The sequence below is a fragment of the Sinocyclocheilus rhinocerous genome, unplaced genomic scaffold (assembly GCF_001515625.1).
Source record: "Sinocyclocheilus rhinocerous isolate Xijiao unplaced genomic scaffold, SAMN03320098_v1.1 scaffold241, whole genome shotgun sequence".
Lineage (NCBI taxonomy): Eukaryota > Metazoa > Chordata > Actinopteri > Cypriniformes > Cyprinidae > Sinocyclocheilus > Sinocyclocheilus rhinocerous.
The window spans coordinates 2,789,977-2,811,632 of NW_015659312.1; the positions used below are offsets into that span (position 1 = coordinate 2,789,977).

The 21,656-nt window shown below is 39.0% G+C and overlaps 1 protein-coding gene and 1 long non-coding RNA gene across 2 annotated transcripts in view; one reads left to right on the forward strand and one right to left on the reverse strand.

Moving 5' to 3' along the window:
- Positions 1 to 20: 20 nt before the first annotated feature.
- The window catches only part of LOC107723448 (band 4.1-like protein 4B), a 29,586-nt gene continuing 7,950 nt past the window's right edge, over positions 21 to 21,656 (forward strand). The window contains exons 1-17 of the mRNA XM_016532076.1: positions 21 to 585; positions 1,926 to 2,205; positions 6,470 to 6,574; positions 6,875 to 6,917; positions 7,543 to 7,621; positions 8,579 to 8,623; positions 9,112 to 9,164; positions 9,278 to 9,398; positions 10,983 to 11,070; positions 14,038 to 14,126; positions 14,239 to 14,308; positions 14,685 to 14,854; positions 16,556 to 16,665; positions 16,835 to 16,865; positions 17,011 to 17,044; positions 17,945 to 18,060; positions 19,559 to 19,698. Coding sequence (XP_016387562.1) covers positions 1,957 to 2,205; positions 6,470 to 6,574; positions 6,875 to 6,917; positions 7,543 to 7,621; positions 8,579 to 8,623; positions 9,112 to 9,164; positions 9,278 to 9,398; positions 10,983 to 11,070; positions 14,038 to 14,126; positions 14,239 to 14,308; positions 14,685 to 14,854; positions 16,556 to 16,665; positions 16,835 to 16,865; positions 17,011 to 17,044; positions 17,945 to 18,060; positions 19,559 to 19,698 — 1,543 coding nt within the window. The 5' untranslated portion in view covers positions 21 to 585; positions 1,926 to 1,956. The remainder of the gene's footprint in view (positions 586 to 1,925; positions 2,206 to 6,469; positions 6,575 to 6,874; positions 6,918 to 7,542; positions 7,622 to 8,578; positions 8,624 to 9,111; positions 9,165 to 9,277; positions 9,399 to 10,982; positions 11,071 to 14,037; positions 14,127 to 14,238; positions 14,309 to 14,684; positions 14,855 to 16,555; positions 16,666 to 16,834; positions 16,866 to 17,010; positions 17,045 to 17,944; positions 18,061 to 19,558; positions 19,699 to 21,656) is intronic.
- LOC107723449 (uncharacterized) lies at positions 2,229 to 21,089 on the reverse strand. Its single transcript, XR_001637923.1, has 3 exons — positions 20,892 to 21,089; positions 20,318 to 20,319; positions 2,229 to 2,239 (listed from the first exon to the last, which is right to left on the reverse strand). It is a non-coding gene; the product is annotated as an uncharacterized LOC107723449 (long non-coding RNA).

A 21,656-nucleotide genomic window follows, 5' to 3' on the forward strand; every position in this document is an offset into this window, starting at 1 on the left:
ACCGCACAGTATGAAGGCTGCTTGATTTGTAGTCGTTGCTGGGGAATTCAGTGATGGTGGCTCGCGTGAAGGTAACCTCACATTGATCACTGTTTCGCTTACCAGCAGGTAGCGCTGCCTCGCGCACACTGACCCGAAGAGGGGGGAAAAAAGTTTGGAGAGTGTTGCTCTGAGATTTAACGCTTGCGCAGAACAGGTTGCCTGGCCAGTTCCTCTGGTTGACTTACCTGAGAGGTACATCGGTTTCGGTCAGTAACCGAAAGGAACTAACGCGCCGTCATTCAGCCGAGCCTGGACTCCGGCGAGCGCGAGGAGAAGTTCAATTAAAGCGCAAATACTTTATTCAAACGAAGAAATTGAAAGGACTGGAGTATATTCTCGTGGCTTCTGGCAGGTGCGCGCGTGTTTTCTAGCCCGTACGCCACGAGGAAACGGAGCTCGTGACAGGTCGCCGTATCCCGACTTGTTCCCGCTGCATTGAACGGCTCAGTCCGGTAGACGCCGCCTTTCTTCGTCGCGGAAAGCCTGAAAAAACAGCTGGATGCCTTCCTCTTGAGCAGTCCGGTATCGGTGCCGTTTTCCCTGGTTGATTAAAGCGCCGTCTCGCGGGGGAAAGATGATGGGCTTTCTGCGCAGGACGTTTAGCCGTCGGTCAAAACGACGCTTTCGGACGTCAGATGAGCTGGACGGGACCGGCAGAGGCGGAAACGCAGTGCTTCAGGCGCACCAGCAGCAGGTGATTCACGCGCCGATCGTAGTGACCGGGGGAGCCGTAGTCCACATCCCCGCCGCGGGCAACAGCAAAGACGCCATCACATGCAGAGTCCTGCTGCTGGACGGATCGGATGTCAGTGTGGAGCTACCGGTGAGTGGAGGACTTTTCGTCAGAGAAAAGTCACCTTGATTGTTTTGAATGTAGTGTTTAACGGCAAAGTTGGGTTTTAACAGCCTGTCACTGGCCGGATTTCCCCGGTGTTGGGTCCTGTCCCGGTAGTTGAGAGGTAAACAGATGGAGCTCGTGCTCCCGTCCTCATGTTTACAACCTGTCACACACAAACCTGCAGATTCCCTCGAGCACTGGGAGCTTTCACTGAAAATGAAACATCCAGGGAGAAAAACACACAAGGAGTTTCCCATTCTTCCTCCCCTTCTCTCTATCAAAGTGTTTTCCAGAAATAAATTCCCATTTGTTCCCTGAGGTCGACGAACCAGTTAAGCGCTTAACCTTTGGTCCCACTCTTGCAAGTCGCGCCTTGAAATGTCGATCACTTTCTGACAGTTCATCTGTTTGTAACTATCGTGCACTGCGGAATCTCTTTTTAACACTGTGCCTGCTACTTGGAGCATAATTTTGTGAATTTGAGTTATATCCAAGTAATATTACGTTACATTAAGCTCTACCTGTCACCAAGCAACAGACAAAAAGCCTGTCTTGGGAATGTGGATCTTTCCTCGAATTTGTGTCTCCAAGTACAAAGAAATGTATTAATGTTTTAATTTAGAATATCTATATAATGATTAATAAAATAATTCCGTTGGACAATGTAATTTCCTTCACTTAATAAATTGATAAATAATAATTAACAAATAATGGAACATTGTTACATCGTCTTTTTAAGAACTGAATCATTTGGACATTTAACATGCATGTGTTAACGTGAATACATGTAGAATAAGCACATATGTGTAGTGTATAAGCTATTAGGTTACTTGGGCATCTATATGCTATCCAGGGCTGTCCAAACTCGGTCCTGGAGGGCCGGTGTCCTGCAGAGTTTAGCTCCAACTTGCCTCAACACCTGACTGGAAGTTTCTATGCCTAGTAAGAGCTTGATTAGCTGGTTCAGGTGTGTTTAATTAGGGTTGGAGCTAAACTCTGCAGGACACCGAGTTTGGACAGCCCTGTGCTATGCTATTATTCCCTGGTTGATTAAAGCGCCGTCTCGCGGGGGAAAGATGATGGGCTTTCTGCGCAGGACGTTTAGCCGTCGGTCAAAACGACGCTTTCGGACGTCAGATGAGCTGGACGGGACCGGCAGAGGCGGAAACGCAGTGCTTCAGGCGCACCAGCAGCAGGTGATTCACGCGCCGATCGTAGTGACCGGGGGAGCCGTAGTCCACATCCCCGCCGCGGGCAACAGCAAAGACGCCATCACATGCAGAGTCCTGCTGCTGGACGGATCGGATGTCAGTGTGGAGCTACCGGTGAGTGGAGGACTTTTCGTCAGAGAAAAGTCACCTTGATTGTTTTGAATGTAGTGTTTAACGGCAAAGTTGGGTTTTAACAGCCTGTCACTGGCCGGATTTCCCCGGTGTTGGGTCCTGTCCCGGTAGTTGAGAGGTAAACAGATGGAGCTCGTGCTCCCGTCCTCATGTTTACAACCTGTCACACACAAACCTGCAGATTCCCTCGAGCACTGGGAGCTTTCACTGAAAATGAAACATCCAGGGAGAAAAACACACAAGGAGTTTCCCATTCTTCCTCCCCTTCTCTCTATCAAAGTGTTTTCCAGAAATAAATTCCCATTTGTTCCCTGAGGTCGACGAACCAGTTAAGCGCTTAACCTTTGGTCCCACTCTTGCAAGTCGCGCCTTGAAATGTCGATCACTTTCTGACAGTTCATCTGTTTGTAACTATCGTGCACTGCGGAATCTCTTTTTAACACTGTGCCTGCTACTTGGAGCATAATTTTGTGAATTTGAGTTATATCCAAGTAATATTACGTTACATTAAGCTCTACCTGTCACCAAGCAACAGACAAAAAGCCTGTCTTGGGAATGTGGATCTTTCCTCGAATTTGTGTCTCCAAGTACAAAGAAATGTATTAATGTTTTAATTTAGAATATCTATATAATGATTAATAAAATAATTCCGTTGGACAATGTAATTTCCTTCACTTAATAAATTGATAAATAATAATTAACAAATAATGGAACATTGTTACATCGTCTTTTTAAGAACTGAATCATTTGGACATTTAACATGCATGTGTTAACGTGAATACATGTAGAATAAGCACATATGTGTAGTGTATAAGCTATTAGGTTACTTGGGCATCTATATGCTATCCAGGGCTGTCCAAACTCGGTCCTGGAGGGCCGGTGTCCTGCAGAGTTTAGCTCCAACTTGCCTCAACACCTGACTGGAAGTTTCTATGCCTAGTAAGAGCTTGATTAGCTGGTTCAGGTGTGTTTAATTAGGGTTGGAGCTAAACTCTGCAGGACACACTCTGCCCAGGACTGAGTTTGGACAGCCCTGTGCTATGCTATTATGTTGGCTAACTAAAACCGACATCTATGCTCATCGTAATTGTGATCGAGTGATAAAGTTCTCAGTACAGTGTATGGAGAAGAGATGACAGGTTTTTAGACCAAAAACATTGGCTGCGTCTGAAATAACATACTCTCTGAATAGGTACTTCTCTTGAATTTAAGTACATACTTCAGGACCATTAAAAATGTAAAAATGTAAATCTAACCCAAACGTTACCTCCAGTCTAACGAAAAAGCGCTTGCCTCTGTGTTTTGTTTACTTGCGAAAAGTACATTTCTGGTTTTATTCTCCCTGTTCAAAGTGTTCTGTAATCACTCGACTCTAGCACCACTCCATGTTTTTTATTTCCTCGCTGGTGAGAAACCCGCTTTGAGCGATCATGAAGCAAAACAAAAAATACAGGCACTCCTGCTGTCAAAAACCTGTTCTTCAGGCAAAATATGCTTCCACACCGCTCACATGATCTAGTCTAGAACGCCTGTATGAAAATTATACAAAAGTATGTCAAAGAATATTAGCAATCTTGGAACGTCACTGGGCCAATCAAGTTAGAAGACTAGAACTGTTATACAATTATGTTTAATTGTGAATATTTCCTTCTTTTCAATATAAGCCCTGTAAACACCTGAAGCTTGTGGTGCACGTCATATTATTGTTTTATATTTCAAAGACATCGTTTTGCTGATTGTTGGTTTATAAATATGGCTGTCATAGTCGGGCAATGTTGTGCTATACAAGTCTGAACATGTCGAAGAATTTATAAAAGGCCTTTCGTGTGTCAGTACTTCAGTGTAACAAATTATACATTTCTTTTGATTTGACCATTCTTAATGGCAGAGAATAGCTCTGAAATATATGTTGATTTATGTATGTTAAGGGTTGTAGGTCAACCTGAACAGCAGCAAGTATCAAAGAGAATAATAGCCACCACCCCCCCCTCAGGGTGTGTCCCAAATCCAGCCACTCTCCTCTGACACTTCAAGCTATTTTTGCTCCGGCCTTGGTTTGTGTGCAACATATATACAGTATGTGTGTGCATTTTCTTTTAGATTACGTCTGTGTGTGTGCGCCTTGTGGCACTCTTATAAATGTCAAGGTGTAGAGCCTTTATCAATCATATATCAAGCACAATAGACAAGTACTTTCAATTGAAAGACAATAAGTACATTATCTGTAAATCCTTCAGGTTTGTATTGTATTGTATTGTAGTATTCAGAATGTTCAGGCAAGGCAGCTGGACTTGGTTTTACAATTGACATTTTTTAAGTTTTACAGCATATAGTATCAATCTTATACAATGGCTCAAAAAAAGTATTTGGACACTTAAGGTACACTTGTCACTGCATTACATAACAAGATTAAATAAATCCTAGTGGCATTTAAGCACACTTTTTTGGCAAAACATGTTACAAAAAGTTATTAAAACTAAGAGGTTGAATAAAATGTAATTTATTCCTGAAGGCAAAGCTGCATTTTCAGCATCATTACTCCAGTCTTCAGTGCCACATGATCCTTTAGAAATCATTCTAATAAGCTGAGTTGGTGCTGAAGAAATATTTCTTAATATTATCACTGTTGTAAACAGTTGTGCTGCTTAATATTTTGTGAAAACTGTGACATTTCTTTAAGGAATAGAACGTTCAAAAGAACAACAGTTATTTCAAATAGAAAGCTTTTGTAACAAAGTTTTGTAACAAAACTACAAAGTTTTGTAGTTTACTGTCACTCTTGATCAATTTAATGCATCCTTTGTGAAAATAAATATTAATTTCTTTGGGGAAAAAAAATAAAATAAAAATCTTACAGGCCCCCAACTTTTGAATCGTAGCGCAACTAAAAAAATGGCTTGGAAAATTGGAGGCCACTTTTATTAGTAGCTTATTTAACATTTGACTTGGGGGAACTCCAAAATAATGTTGCATTTCCAGGCAATACCATAATTGACTAATTTTTTTTTACTCTGTAGAGATGCTGATTCACGATACCGTGCATTGTGATTGGCTGAGTTCCACTCAGGGAATACTTCTCCTCATGCTCATCATAACAGGGAGCTCCTGCCATTTCCATGGCCTATTCTCGTCACGTGCTCCCTCCTTCGCCTCACAACATCCTCGAACCAACAAAAGAAATCAATCAAGCTCCGTAAAATGGAACAAATCAATAGCTAAATTCCAAATTCTTTGCATTCGCTGAGAGTTTTGGATCTCAGTGGAATGCTGGCCTTGAAAATAAACTGACCATCACAAAACAGAGGTTATCTCCAGAATAGTTGATAGAGTTTTTCCTATGTGTGTGCTTTTGTGGTCCCCCTCATCTAGACCCAGCATGAAATAGATAATAGAGACTTTTGATCTCTCTTTTGCCTTTGAAGGTGCTCTGGGATTGTTATTATCCATCAAATGGTTTTGTAATAAGACTAGGTTTAGGACAAAATATGGAATACTTACAATATATTTGAAATGATTTTGCTGGCCATTTAAAAATTAAGCATGAATATTGCAACAGTTCTGAAGCACTTTTTATTTGGCTAAATAAAGAACAGTACAGTATAAATAGTAATATTGTGAAATATTAGAACACGTGCTGATTTGGTGCTCAAAAACAACATTTCTTAGTATCATCAGTGTAGAAAATAGTTTAGCTGCTTAATATTTAACATTTTTATTTCAGTATTCTTCAGGATTATTAATGTTTTTTACCGTCACTTTTGTATAAATTTAATGCATTCTTGCTAAATATAAATATAAATTTTGTTCCATAGAAAAATCTTACTGATTCTGGAAGTTGTGTATATTGGTAACTATGAAAATGATCTCATATTCTTCTTTGTGTTCATTTAAAATGAACAATTTGAAATTGTATTTATTTTATCTGTTTATGCTTAACTAGATTTTTATTGTATATAAATATAAAAATATATAGTTCTTCTGATTGAAAGAAAAACATTATCAAAAGACTAAAATTAGTTGAGATGGATTCGGAGATATTTTAAGCTATATCACTCAGCCGTAGTGAGTGCATATGAAAATCAATGTAGCATGTACATCGCTGTGGCTAATCAGGGCCATCAAGCCCTGCAGGCACACTGGAGTAACTTCTTGCTTCCAACGTCCCCTTAAACTGTCAAAAGATCAGTGTGACGCCCCGAGCTTTCCACACTTCGTGATTTATCTGTGCTTTAAATGTGTGTTTCAGAAACACTCCAAGGGACAGGATCTGTTTGATCAGATTATGTATCATTTGGATCTGGTGGAGGCTGATTACTTCGGTCTGCAGTTCATGGACCCAGAGCAGGTTGCGGTGAGTGGCACTTTATGAGCGTCCGTGCACGTGTGTGTGTGTGTGTGTGTGTGTGTGTGCGTGTGGCAGTGACCTGTTTTTCTATAAGCTGCAGCTCTTAGACCAGAAATGAGAAATGGAGAGTGTCAGTGTGAAACAGCCGCTCAACATCAATCAGAACAACAGGATTTTCTTTTTCTCAGCACTCAGACTAATAACAAACTCTTTGTCTTGTTCCCTCTCCCTCCCTCCCACTGTCTCCCCCAATCCTCCCATGCTGTTTTCTGCTCTCTTGTTCTTCACATTTCCTTATGTTTTCAGCAATGGTTGGATGCAGCCAAGCCCATAAAAAAGCAGATTAGATGTGAGTAGTCATAATAAGGCATCTCTCTCTCTCACACACACACACACACATATACAAGTAGTTATTGTGGAGTTGTTTAGTTGGCTGGTCACAGATGGTTGATGACCTTGGGCTCATAATTTACTGTTGCCTTAGTGACTAGTGACAAGTGTATACGAGTGTATACTATGGGTGTGACTAGAGCCAATCCCTATGTATGCTGTGCAAGACATACCCCACGCAGATCACTAAACAGAAAGCTGTTGGATGGAGAAAGTGGGAGATGGAAATAGCATCAATATAATTTGATTTCAGCACTGATTTAAAATATTTCAGGCCATGCAACTTGTGTGCAATCCAAAAAAGACTATGTTGTCAGTGAAATGAGTCCATAGATTCTCTGGCATTTTTCTATATTATAGCGTAACCGCTTTACAACATTTTTAAAAGCCGTTGAGTCACACTGAATCAACATTAGCTGACTTATGCCTGTCTCTATGACAACAATCTTTCATAACCTTAAAGGAGAGCTTCTTGTCTTTTTTTCCCTTTAAAATGTATGTACAAATTTCATAGTCATTGACATTGGGTGTCTGTTTCATTCCGGTATACACATACTCTTACTCATAAAATCTCTCTGTCGTAGTTGGACCTCCATACAGATTGTTTTTCAGGGTTAAATTCTATTCTTCAGAGCCCAATAACCTTCATGAAGAGTTCACCAGGTAAACAACAGTTGTCATATATGCCTTTTCCTTGTCTGTCGTGTAAAGCTCTTTAATTCATCTAACTGAGATTTTTAAAGGGATAGTTCACCCAAAAATGGAAATTATCATCATTAATCACCCCCATTTTGTTCAAATCTGACTTGCTTTCTTATGTGAAACAAAAAAGATGTTTGCCTCCACAATATCCTTTCATCTCCACGTAATGAAGTGAATGAAACCTGCAGCTATCAAGCTCCAAAATGACAAAAAGGCGCTATAAAAACATAATAAATGTTGTCCATAGGGTTCATGCACTATATTGTCTAATATAGTGACTAATGTGACATAGTTAAACATATTTATGATATTGCTTCAGAAGATTGAAATACTCTTGAGTGTGAGTACAAATGCAGCTATCAAGCTCCAAAATGACAAAAAGGCGCTATAAAAACATAATAAATGTTGTCCATAGGGTTCATGCACTATATTGTCTTCTGAAGTGACATAGTTAAACATATTTATGATATTGCTTCAGAAGATTGAAATACTCTTGAGTGTGAGTACAAAACAACATTTTTAATTTTGGGTGAATTATTTTTTTAAATTTATCAGCAATGCATGATATATCAGTACCATATCAGTTATCAGCTGTTATTAGAGATTTTTCAATTTATCTGTATGTGTCAGTGTTCAGTTTTGCATGGTCATTTCCTTTATTTTTACATTTCGATTACCTTATATATATATATATATATATATATATTATGCATTTATTTTGATTTATTTTTACTGTTTTTTTTTTTTATAATTTATTTTGACAAATTAGTATACAGTTTTTATATTGCCCATTTATCAACCATAACATGAAAATAATTATCTGCTTATCATATTCGCCAGATTTTTAATGGTTCATCCCTTATATGTATGGTATCATATCTGCACTATAATATTTGACTTTGACCACTTTTTTTGCAGGTATCTCTTCGTACTGCAGCTTAGACAAGACCTACTGTCCGGCAAGTAAGAAATTACGCTTACCTCACAGTGAGACGTGCACAAACATGCACACGCAGTGGAAAAAGGGAGCCTTTCATATCCCCCTTATTGCCCTGTGTCACACCTCTGACCCTCCCTCTGTTACGTGCACACACAGTGAGGCAGGGTTTCTACCGGGGTCCAATAAAAGCTCTGTTTCAGTGTGTATAATCTGGGTCTGGTCTCCTGGGTGCTGCTCTGCTCCTTTTTAATAAAAGAAACTCCAATGAGAACCAACACACAGCTTCTAATTTAAGAGCACAGATACACTCCGACACACTTTCCCACACAGGGGGCACACACTTTCTTACACAAACACAGGGTCTCGTCATCTCACGTTTTACGGAAGTGGATTTTGACCATTGTTTGAAAACTGTGTCCATTGAATTCTTTGAATGTTACCTTTTATATGCGGCAAACACATTTAGTGGCTGTTTTAAGGGTCATTAAGTCTCTTCTTCTTCCCCGAGCAGGTTAAAGTGTCCATATGATGTGACTGTGGAACTCGGGGCTTATTGCTTACAAAGTGAGTTCAGTGTGATTTATGGGCAGTTTGGACTTTTTTTTTCATGTGTTTGCATATTTATAGCAGATTTTTGCCTTTTCATTTCCATTTCTTTCTATTTCATGTGTTAATAGGTGAACTTGGGGATTGTGATCCATTAGAACACACTATTGTGTTGGTATCAGAGTTTCGCTTTTCACCCAAACAGACAGAGCTGATGGAGGCGGATATTTACCACAAATGGGCTGAGTGCAGGTAACCCCACCTGAGTCAGTATTTCTTATCCCCTACCCTACACTCTTAAAAATAAAGTTTCCAAAAGGAGGTTTTTGTAGCAATGCAATTTTGGGTTCCCCAAAGAACCTTTAAGTGAGCAGTTATTTAAAAGTACCATTTTTGTTCTGAGTGTGAAGAGTATTCTAATAATCTGACGTAAATTTTCCATTATATAGAACCTTTTGTGCAATAGAAAACTTACATTTAGAGGTTCTTCATGGTAGTATTGGTGCCATTAAAGAACCTTTATTCTGGCAGCAGTACTGTATGTCCTGACATACAAGTTGATTGAAAGTGAAAGTACTATGCAACTTGACTAATAATAGCCAATCAGAAAACATTTGTGACCCTGGACCACAAAACCAGTCTTAAGTCGCTTGGGTATAATTTTAGCAATAGCCAAAAAAACATTGTATGGGTCAAAATTATCAATTTTTCTTTTATGCCAAAAATCATTAGGATATTAAGTAAAGATCATGCTCCATGAAGATATTTTGTAAATTTCCTACCGTAAATATATCAAAACTTAATTTTTGATTAGTAATATGCATTGCTAAGAACTTAATTTGGACAACTTTAAAGGTGATTTTCTCAGTATTTTGATTTTTTTTGCACCCTCAGATTCCAGATTTTTAAATAGTTGTATCTCGGCCAAATTTTGTCATATCCTAACAAACCATACATCAATGGAAAGCTTATTTATTCAGCTTTCATATGATGTATAAATATCAATTTAAAAAAATTGACCCTTATGACTGGTTTTGTGGTCCAGGGTCACATTTAATGTTTAATATAAAAGCACTGAACCACTGAGCAAGCGACCAACAAAATGTAGTTTCACAGTCTGGTTAGGACAGAAAGATTTACTGCTTGACGCTTTGCCACATTGCACGGTGTAAGATTGTGCTTGTGTGTTTTGAATGAAGGTTTGATTGACTGAAGTGTCAGATTTGGTCTCACTTAATTAGATTTGGACACTTTCATTTGCTAGTGATAATCACACTCGAACTGTTTACATGCATTGAACATGAACTGAAAACTAGGCCTCCCTGTGGTTTTAATTAAATCCTCAGCTCTGCATTTGACCCCGTTTTAAGAGCAATCATCAGAGTCAGCGTTGCTACTGTACAAGTACGTGCTCAGCTGAAGATCTTTCCCTACAGATGAGATGTCGCATTTGTTTAAATGTGTCTGGATTGTTTGTTATTCTTGGAAATGAAATGAGAAATTTTGAGACTTTATAGACCCGGGGGTTGAAAATATTCAGTGCAAGACAGAAATAATGGCTTGAATTGAATTCTTGCAGATTTTGTCAGCCAATGTAGATATTTGAGCACAGAGCATAGGTATAATGTGAGAGGATTTCCAGGGGTTAATAACAATTGCAGCAGAACTTTGGATGCGCTTGATGGGACATATGGCAAATGCTGTCAGGCTGTGCAAGAGGGAGCTGCTGTAGTCTAGCCATGAAATGACGGGGCGCTGGACAAAGAGTTGAATGATGAGTTATGGTGTTCTTTACGGCTCATGAGTTTGAATGTTCACCAGAACGTCTCTCTACAGGGGAATGAGTCCTTCTCAAGCTGAGCTGAATTTCCTGAATAAGTGCAAGTGGCTGGAGATGTATGGAGTGGACATGCACTTTGTGAAGGTGAGATCACTCCCTTTAGTTCATTTACATCCTTCCAGTACTTGGATTTCAAGGATTAGTTTTAAGATCGTATTCAAATTCTTGGTTTCATTATCTTTCATTATACCTTCACAATAGGAGAATTATCTCCAACAATAAGAGCTCTATAATAATACTGTACTTTACAAAGACAATATTATACCCCATAATATCTCCATTACATCTTTCTATATTAGTATTATACCCTGTTAAAAGCTGCATTTATTCTTTTACAACAGCAGCTGAATTGATCTTTATCATAGCATTATCAGAAGTAATATCCACCTGTTCATCAATCAAGTTAATGCATCAAGTCTTAAAAGTACCTGTGATATCAGTTGGTACTCTACTGTTCAATTGTTTTGGGTAGGAATTTATTTTTTTTTGTTGTAATTTTTCAAAGAAATGGCGCTGCACATTATCATCATTAATCATTCAAAGTCCACATATGTTATTCTGCGTGCTTAAGATGTGTTTTTATTTCTACAGGTTATCTTAATGGTTTTTTCTATTGTTTCCATTATAATACCATGCATATTTTTACTTTTTTATTAAAAGAAGAAACCAATCCATTGCATAGTTCACATTTGAGGCTTAATACTATAGAAAAGCAATACAAGTTTTTCAGTTAGTGTTTTCAGCTGGTTTATTTTCACTAAAAATATAGCATGCCATTGCTTCAAACAATGATATAAACATCATTCATTGTAAATTGTGATAATCCTAATTAATAATCGCAATTGCAATTTCAAGGGAATAATCGACAATTATGATTTTTGTCATAATCGTGCAGCCCTACGTAAATCTGATATAAAAGCATTGAATCACTGAGCAAGCGACCAACAAAATGTAGTTTCACAGTCTGGTTAGGACAGAAAGATTTACTGCTTGACGCTTTGCCACATTGCACGGTGTAAGATTGTGCTTGTGTGTTTTGAATGAAGGTTTGATTGACTGAAGTGTCAGATTTGGTCTCACTTAATTAGATTTGGACACTTTCATTTGCTAGTGATAATCACACTCGAACTGTTTACATGCATTGAACATGAACTGAAAACTAGGCCTCCCTGTGGTTTTAATTAAATCCTCAGCTCTGCATTTGACCCCGTTTTAAGAGCAATCATCAGAGTCAGCGTTGCTACTGTACAAGTACGTGCTCAGCTGAAGATCTTTCCCTACAGATGAGATGTCGCATTTGTTTAAATGTGTCTGGATTGTTTGTTATTCTTGGAAATGAAATGAGAAATTTTGAGACTTTATAGACCCGGGGGTTGAAAATATTCAGTGCAAGACAGAAATAATGGCTTGAATTGAATTCTTGCAGATTTTGTCAGCCAATGTAGATATTTGAGCACAGAGCATAGGTATAATGTGAGAGGATTTCCAGGGGTTAATAACAATTGCAGCAGAACTTTGGATGCGCTTGATGGGACATATGGCAAATGCTGTCAGGCTGTGCAAGAGGGAGCTGCTGTAGTCTAGCCATGAAATGACGGGGCGCTGGACAAAGAGTTGAATGATGAGTTATGGTGTTCTTTACGGCTCATGAGTTTGAATGTTCACCAGAACGTCTCTCTACAGGGGAATGAGTCCTTCTCAAGCTGAGCTGAATTTCCTGAATAAGTGCAAGTGGCTGGAGATGTATGGAGTGGACATGCACTTTGTGAAGGTGAGATCACTCCCTTTAGTTCATTTACATCCTTCCAGTACTTGGATTTCAAGGATTAGTTTTAAGATCGTATTCAAATTCTTGGTTTCATTATCTTTCATTATACCTTCACAATAGGAGAATTATCTCCAACAATAAGAGCTCTATAATAATACTGTACTTTACAAAGACAATATTATACCCCATAATATCTCCATTACATCTTTCTATATTAGTATTATACCCTGTTAAAAGCTGCATTTATTCTTTTACAACAGCAGCTGAATTGATCTTTATCATAGCATTATCAGAAGTAATATCCACCTGTTCATCAATCAAGTTAATGCATCAAGTCTTAAAAGTACCTGTGATATCAGTTGGTACTCTACTGTTCAATTGTTTTGGGTAGGATTTTTATTTATTTTTTGTAATTTTTCAAAGAAATGGCGCTGCACATTATCATCATTAATCATTCAAAGTCCACATATGTTATTCTGCGTGCTTAAGATGTGTTTTTATTTCTACAGGTTATCTTAATGGTTTTTTCCATTGTTTCCATTATAATACCATGCATATTTTTACTTTTTTATTAAAAGAAGAAACCAATCCATTGCATAGTTCACATTTGAGGCTTAATACTATAGAAAAGCAATACAAGTTTTTCAGTTAGTGTTTTCAGCTGGTTTATTTTCACTAAAAATATAGCATGCCATTGCTTCAAACAATGATATAAACATCATTCATTGTAAATTGTGATAATCCTAATTAATAATCGCAATTGCAATTTCAAGGGAATAATCGACAATTATGATTTTAGTCATAATCGTGCAGCCCTACAAAGAAATTAATTCTTTTATTCAGCATGGATGCATTAAATTGACCAGTTTATGGTGTTATAAATATTTCTATTTCCAATAAAAGCTGTTCTTTTGAACTTTCTATTCATCAAAGAATCCTAAAAAAATGTATCACCGTTTCCACAAAAATATTAAGCAGCACAACAGCTCAACATAGATGACAACAATAATTATTGTAATAATAATTACATTGTAAAATATATTAAAACAGAAAAGAGTTGTTTAAAATTGTAATAATATTTCACAATATTACCATTTTTACTGTATTTTGGTCAAATAAATGCAGTCTTATATAATAAATGAGCATAAGAGAACTGTCAAAAAATTAAAAATAATACCCACCCCAAACTTCTGAATGGTAGTGTATTTATTATACCTGTTCAGTCAAACCTGTGTAATATACTTGTGAGATGGTGTGTAAAAGTGCTCTATACTGACGTGCAGGGACGGGATGGAGGAGAATATGCTCTGGGACTCACACCAACTGGAATCCTTGTTTTCGAGGGGTCCAGCAAAATTGGTCTCTTCTTTTGGTGAGATTCACAGATACACCCCAGTTGTTCTGACCAGTAGCTGGGTCTTGACTCTTCAGTCATGGCTGATACTTTCCATCTCAACATGATGTATGTAAATGTTTCCATTCAGGCCTAAAATAACCCGTCTTGACTTTAAGAAGAACCGACTGACATTAGAGGTGGTGGAGGATGATGAAAAGGTAAGTTTTACTTACACAAAATTGCACTCACTTATCTGTGCTCACACTCTAGACCAGGGTCCTTCAGCCTTGGTTGATATGTTTACATAAGCTGGTAAAATAATCACTATTGCCGTGGAGTCATACTTGTACAATACAATTTAATATTGCTTAATACATTTTAAGGTGGGAGAAACAATCAAATATTTAGCTGAACTTTAGTAAGTTTTTCACATCATTTTTTAAATCATTCATTCATAATTTAATATAAAATAATTTTAATATTAAAATACAATAGTAAAACATTAAAACATTCATGAATAATTTGGAAAGCCCTGTGCTCTATATTTTTAAGTGCTCTAAACTTTCTTTTGCACATGTATGTTTGTGCATGCAGGGCCGAGAGCAGGAACACACGTTTGTGTTTCAGCTTTCGAGTTCTCAGGAGTGTAAACACTTATGGAAGTGTGCAGTCGAGAGCCACGCCTTCTTCCGGCTCAGACAGCCAACCCACAACAAGAGCAACCACAGTGACTTCACACGCCTCGGCTCGCGGTTCAGATTCAGGTCCATACACACACATACACCTATTCTGGCAACATACTTACACTGTCGCCTTTTTTAAGTGTCATGTTGTTTGTGTTTACAGTGGAAGGACTGAATATCAGGCCACACGCAGTGGTAAAGTCAGGAGAGCAAGCACTTTTGAGAGAAAAGCAATACAAGTTTTTCAGTTAGTGTTTTCAGCTGGTTTATTTTCACTAAAAATATAGCATGCCATTGCTTCAAACAATGATATAAACATCATTCATTGTAAATTGTGATAATCCTAATTAATAATCGCAATTGCAATTTCAAGGGAATAATCGACAATTATGATTTTAGTCATAATCGTGCAGCCCTACAAAGAAATTAATTCTTTTATTCAGCATGGATGCATTAAATTGACCAGTTTATGGTGTTATAAATATTTCTATTTCCAATAAAAGCTGTTCTTTTGAACTTTCTATTCATCAAAGAATCCTAAAAAAATGTATCACCGTTTCCACAAAAATATTAAGCAGCACAACAGCTCAACATAGATGACAACAATAATTATTATAATAATAATTACATTGTAAAATATATTAAAACAGAAAAGAGTTGTTTAAAATTGTAATAATATTTCACAATATTACCATTTTTACTGTATTTTGGTCAAATAAATGCAGTCTTATATAATAAATGAGCATAAGAGAACTGTCAAAAAATTAAAAATAATACCCACCCCAAACTTCTGAATGGTAGTGTATTTATTATACCTGTTCAGTCAAACCTGTGTAATATACTTGTGAGATGGTGTGTAAAAGTGCTCTATACTGACGTGCAGGGACGGGATGGAGGAGAATATGCTCTGGGACTCACACCAACTGGAATCCTTGTTTTCGAGGGGTCCAGCAAAATTGGTCTCTTCTTTTGGTGAGATTCACAGATACACCCCAGTTGTTCTGACCAGTAGCTGGGTCTTGACTCTTCAGTCATGGCTGATACTTTCCATCTCAACATGATGTATGTAAATGTTTCCATTCAGGCCTAAAATAACCCGTCTTGACTTTAAGAAGAACCGACTGACATTAGAGGTGGTGGAGGATGATGAAAAGGTAAGTTTTACTTACACAAAATTGCACTCACTTATCTGTGCTCACACTCTAGACCAGGGTCCTTCAGCCTTGGTTGATATGTTTACATAAGCTGGTAAAATAATCACTATTGCCGTGGAGTCATACTTGTACAATACAATTTAATATTGCTTAATACATTTTAAGGTGGGAGAAACAATCAAATATTTAGCTGAACTTTAGTAAGTTTTTCACATCATTTTTTAAATCATTCATTCATAATTTAATATAAAATAATTTTAATATTAAAATACAATAGTAAAACATTAAAACATTCATGAATAATTTGGAAAGCCCTGTGCTCTATATTTTTAAGTGCTCTAAACTTTCTTTTGCACATGTATGTTTGTGCATGCAGGGCCGAGAGCAGGAACACACGTTTGTGTTTCAGCTTTCGAGTTCTCAGGAGTGTAAACACTTATGGAAGTGTGCAGTCGAGAGCCACGCCTTCTTCCGGCTCAGACAGCCAACCCACAACAAGAGCAACCACAGTGACTTCACACGCCTCGGCTCGCGGTTCAGATTCAGGTCCATACACACACATACACCTATTCTGGCAACATACTTACACTGTCGCCTTTTTTAAGTGTCATGTTGTTTGTGTTTACAGTGGAAGGACTGAATATCAGGCCACACGCAGTGGTAAAGTCAGGAGAGCAAGCACTTTTGAGAGAAGACCAAGTAAAAGATATCCCTCACGGGCCCAGTCTATGGTCAAGGGTAGGTCTGTGTGCCGTATCTTCTTTCAATAATCAACCTAATGCATCTCTGACATGCTTAATCTGCGTGTCTGCCCTGCATCTGACTCTAAAGCCTTTAAATGCTCCTTTATAAGTGCCACATCACATCACATATGTCATGTTTATATGACTGCTTTTGTCTTTCACAGCCATAACTCCAGCAAAACATTCACATCTAAGGTAAAGCCACACAAACACAATTGTGAGCACTCTGATATAAAAACATGCTTTTTAATGCTTATTTAGTTATTTTTGTTGTGCTTGAGTAATGTAGAATTATTTTTGCTTTGATTGTGTAATCAAAGTTTCTCTCTCCATTCTGTAGTGCACAGACCAGCCCTGAATCAAGCTTAACACCGGTACTCTTTCAATATCCTTCATCCTGTATATGATTATTTCAGTAAAAAATAAGTGTGGGGATTTAGTAGCTACATCAGGGATATTTAGACTGGTGTTCTAAGGCCTTTTTATTTTGTAAATAGTTTTAGGGCTGTCAAGATTTTACATATTAATTGAATATGTTTTTATTAAATTATCTTTTTAATGTTTTCAATCTGTTTTTTATTTTTAAAGACTGGTCCAAAATTATGGTTGTTTTATTTTATAGACAGTGTAACAGTAGGACATATTGATTGTAAGTCACAATTCTCTGTATTTATTGTGAAATATTTCTTGTGAAAAGTGCTAGAATATATTTTAGGGAGGTTTTAGGGTCCTTCACAAGATGAACATCATATTTGAAGACCATTTGCAAAAAATTTGAAAACTAATATGAGATGGGGAAAAAAATAAATTTCAGTGCTTTTAGTATCGCCTTCTCCCAAGAAACTTTGTTAACTCGCATATGTAATTTATTTATTTTTTTACAAAAATTTTGCAAGCAAACGCAAAGTTTCTCAGGGAAATGTAAAGTTTTTTTCAAGAGAAGGCACAAGCAAAAGTTTTGCAAGGGAGCGCTTCTCAGCAGAACACAGTACTTTAGCGAGAGAATGCGAAAGCATTTAAATAACATTTTTCCTCTCATCACAATTTTTTTTCCCCATTATCTTGTCCCTTTAGGGGTTCTGTAGAAAACCTGAGCCTTGTGACTCACTTCTCCAAATAACATTCAGGGGGAAAAAATTATGAGCATAGCATGATAGTTTTTTTTTTATTTTTTTTTTTACATAGACTGATATTAACCGACTAAGTTCTTAATGCTGAAGTAACTGGCAAGAGGCTTCACTCATATGAATCATATTTTTTCTGTTTCCCTCCAGTATAAGCACAACATTCCAATTGCACAGGAACCCTGGAAAAGACCACATCCGTCTAGTCTGACCCCTCCCCTATACATACAGCCTATGGAACTGGGACACGTTCCACCACCACACAGGTATACATTTTATCTACCAAAACTGAAAGCCTCTGCCAATCTTTCAGTTTCTGTAAAAAAAATAATTAAAAAATCACAAAATGTAGGCTGATCTCATCTGTGTTTCACCTGCATGTGCATATGTGTCTGATTTAGACCCTCCAATGTGGACAGACCCCCTGCGAGCAGTAGTGGGTTTGGTGAGAGCGGTTTGATTGAGCGCAGTGGCAGGAGTGTGTCAATCGTGCACAGAGACAAAGTTATGACTGCGCTTTGAGCATGTGAAAGAGTGTTTGGATGAGCTGCTCACCTTAGTAAAATAGACCGCTGAATGCTCGCATCCAATCACAGTCTGTCATCCATCTGCATCATCACACCTGCAGGAGTCTCATCCGTTGCTTGTGATCATCCACCATGTGACATGTCTCAACAGACCAAATGCATCCTGAATGCTAAAAACTTATTCAGCATATGTAGACCTTGATGTCTGACTCTGACAATCTGCATGTTGATGGCTTTTAGAGTTTTGCATGATTTACGATAAAATTTAGAACTAGCAAACTACCTGAAAGAGGATGTCAGTATATGTAACTGCTGCTGTTGTGGCTTTATATTCTATAGCAAGTTCGCTCAGTTTTGTCCCAACGCTACTCTAACACATCAGATCCATCTCACCAAGCTGTTAAAAATTATGGACTAAAAATTAAGTATGCAACAACTTCCAGAAGCCAGACTGAGCGTTGTTCTAGATTATAGCCCATTTTATCATTTTAGTTCATAGATTTGTGCATATTATGTCTGAAAGTGTACTTTTAAGTGCAAATCACTTATATAATATCATGCCAAGCAACTCACTGTTTACAAAAACCCTGCTTTACTTAATTTAAATTCACCTTGAAAGTACTCGTGACGGCTGTTCTATATGTGCTACTGATCATTACGTATTTGCTGAAGTGTTAAGTTAGAAATCCATCGAAATCCGTTCAGTCGGCAAGGGACGGGGGCTTTTAATGATTACAGACTGCTGCAATGAGGCCTGCCTTAATAAATGTGTTTACACTAATCGACTCAATTTTATTATGTAAACACTTGACATTTGCTTCTCATTTTTGTATTAACATTTGCACTGTTCCATTTTCTGTTTAATAACACCATTTGCATAAACAGTTGATGTTGTTGGTCCATCCATTGAAATTACTTTCATAAGCACTGTTATTATATTAGAAAGCTGTGCATGTTTCTGCATGTCATTTTAACGTGGTTATTCATAACTTGCTACTTGACAATAAATCAATAAGTACCAGCTCAGGTTTGCATTGGTCATGTGCTGGTGTTAATTGTGTTGTGAATGCATATAGGATCAATAAAGATGACGCATGCCATTCTGTTGCATGTGTGAGTGGGTGTGTAGATATGTATGAATTGAGAGCCTCTTGTTCCCTAAATCTTAACGTCATACAGACTAAAATAATGTGGGGCTGTCATATGTACCATTGTACACTGTGTCATTGTTTTATAGTTTCCCTTTGAGCACTGCAGACACCCGGAGGTTTAGTGTGGAAGAGAACGAAGCTCCTCATTTTGGAAAGATCCATTGCTGCTACCATCGCCATGGATACGAAAAACAGGAAGCACTGTGCCTCACGACAGCTAAACCTAGTGAGTCCTGAGTCTGACTACTTGACTTGGGTGCTGCTATTATATATGTTAAATAATCAAGAACTTATATTTATCTTCTTACATTTTGAAGACATATTGTTATATATATTTGGTCTATTTTTGCTCCGCCAATACAGAATCAAGGGTTGCGCGTCCCCGAACAGCTCACGCTAGTGATTCGTGTGTTAGAACGGTTTGAACGAGTCTGTTAAGTAAATGATTTAGGCTACGTTCACACTGCGAGCCTTAGTGCTCAATTCCGATTTTTTTTCTCAGATCCGATTTTTTTGTGTAGCTGTTCACATTGTTGTATTAAATGTGGCCAATATCAGTTCCCTCTCGAGCTTTCACGAGATATCACAGAGACATTTCTCCGTTATGGGAACTCCTTCCCTTCCAACCTTTCTTGAAGTCCTATTGGCTAACGCCAGTCCAAATGACTGGCCAATTGTCGCGAAGTTTGCAAATCGCATGCAAATACTGATGAGCTCGAGAGGCAGTATAAAATGCGGTGCACGCAACAATTACGTCAGAATCTTCTACTTCACCTGCTGAATTCACTATGGCAACAATCCGCAAGATCTGCGTGGGACCAATCGAGCCGCCGGATCAACACGACCACTGCGTCGCCTGCCTGGGCCTGGCCCACGCAGAGGCGGCGCTGGACGAGTCCGACTGCGGGCATTGAGCGGACCTGCCGGCCCGCGTGCTCCAGACCCGCTGCGATGTGGCTCGCGGCCTATTCGGGGTGAGGCCCACTGCCGCCAGCGTGCCGCTGGTGGGCCCTCCCGGTGACGGGAGCGTCGTCTTACCGCTCCGCCAACACCCGAACCCGGAGTTATGGAGCCTTCATGTGTGGCTGCTTCGGGGATATCAGAGGAGCTGAGCGTCCTGCATTCCCGTGTTCTCGACACACTCTCGGAGGCACGGGCGCCCTCCACGAGGCGTTTGTATGCTCTGAAATGGGGAGTGTTTGTGAAATGGTGCCGTGATGTTCATATCAACCCGGCTGCTTGCTCCGTGTCGGATATTCTGCGTTTTCTACAGTACAGACTGGATAGTGGATCTCTACCATCAACACTGAAAGTCTATGTGGCCTCTATTGCCTCATTTCGTTCCCCGCTGGGCGGGCAATCGATCGGTAGGCACGCGCTGATGGTGAGTTTTCTTAAGGGAGCGAGGAGATTGCATACCCCGCGTCCGCCTTCAGTCCCGCCCTGGGACCTAGAGGTGGTGTTAAGAGCTCTTTCACAGCCACCATTCGAGCCTTTAGCATCCGTTGATATGAAGGAGCTATCTCTCAAAAGTGTACTTCTTCTTGCCCTCGCTTCGGCTAAGCGCATAGGGGATTTACATGCGTTTTCTGTGGACAGTGACTGTATTCGCTTCGGACCCGGCTTGTTGTTGTCTGCCCTGTACTCAGTGCAGCTTCCTGTTATTCCTTCTGATTCCCTTCGTGCTACCATTATCATGTTATGTGTTATGCTGCTAAACACAGTTATGACTGTGCAGCCCCTTACAGTACTGTTGCTACTGCCCTGTTTTCAGCGCAGCATACATTATTACTGACCAGATATGCAAATTTCGTATACCTGGGCTTTAGACGCTCATTGGCTTATCTCCACCTATCAGCTGTGAGCCCGCCTAACAAGCGTCGCTATTGGTTGTGGAAATTGTGCATTCTATCTTCGCTGAGTATGTGACTGGTTCAGGCTGCTCGTAGCCTCTCTCACGGCGGGATTGAATATCGTTCCCATAACGGAGAAATATCTCCGTGATGTCTCGTGAAAGCTCGAGAGGGAACGCTCCGGTTACTATCGTAACCTCGGTTCCCTGAGAGCGGGAACGAGACATCACGGAGGTCGCCGTGTTCGCTGCTCGACCAGCTAAGCGGCTCCGTGTCTCCGTGATGTCTCGTTCCCGCTCTCAGGGAACCGAGGTTACGATAGTAACCGGAG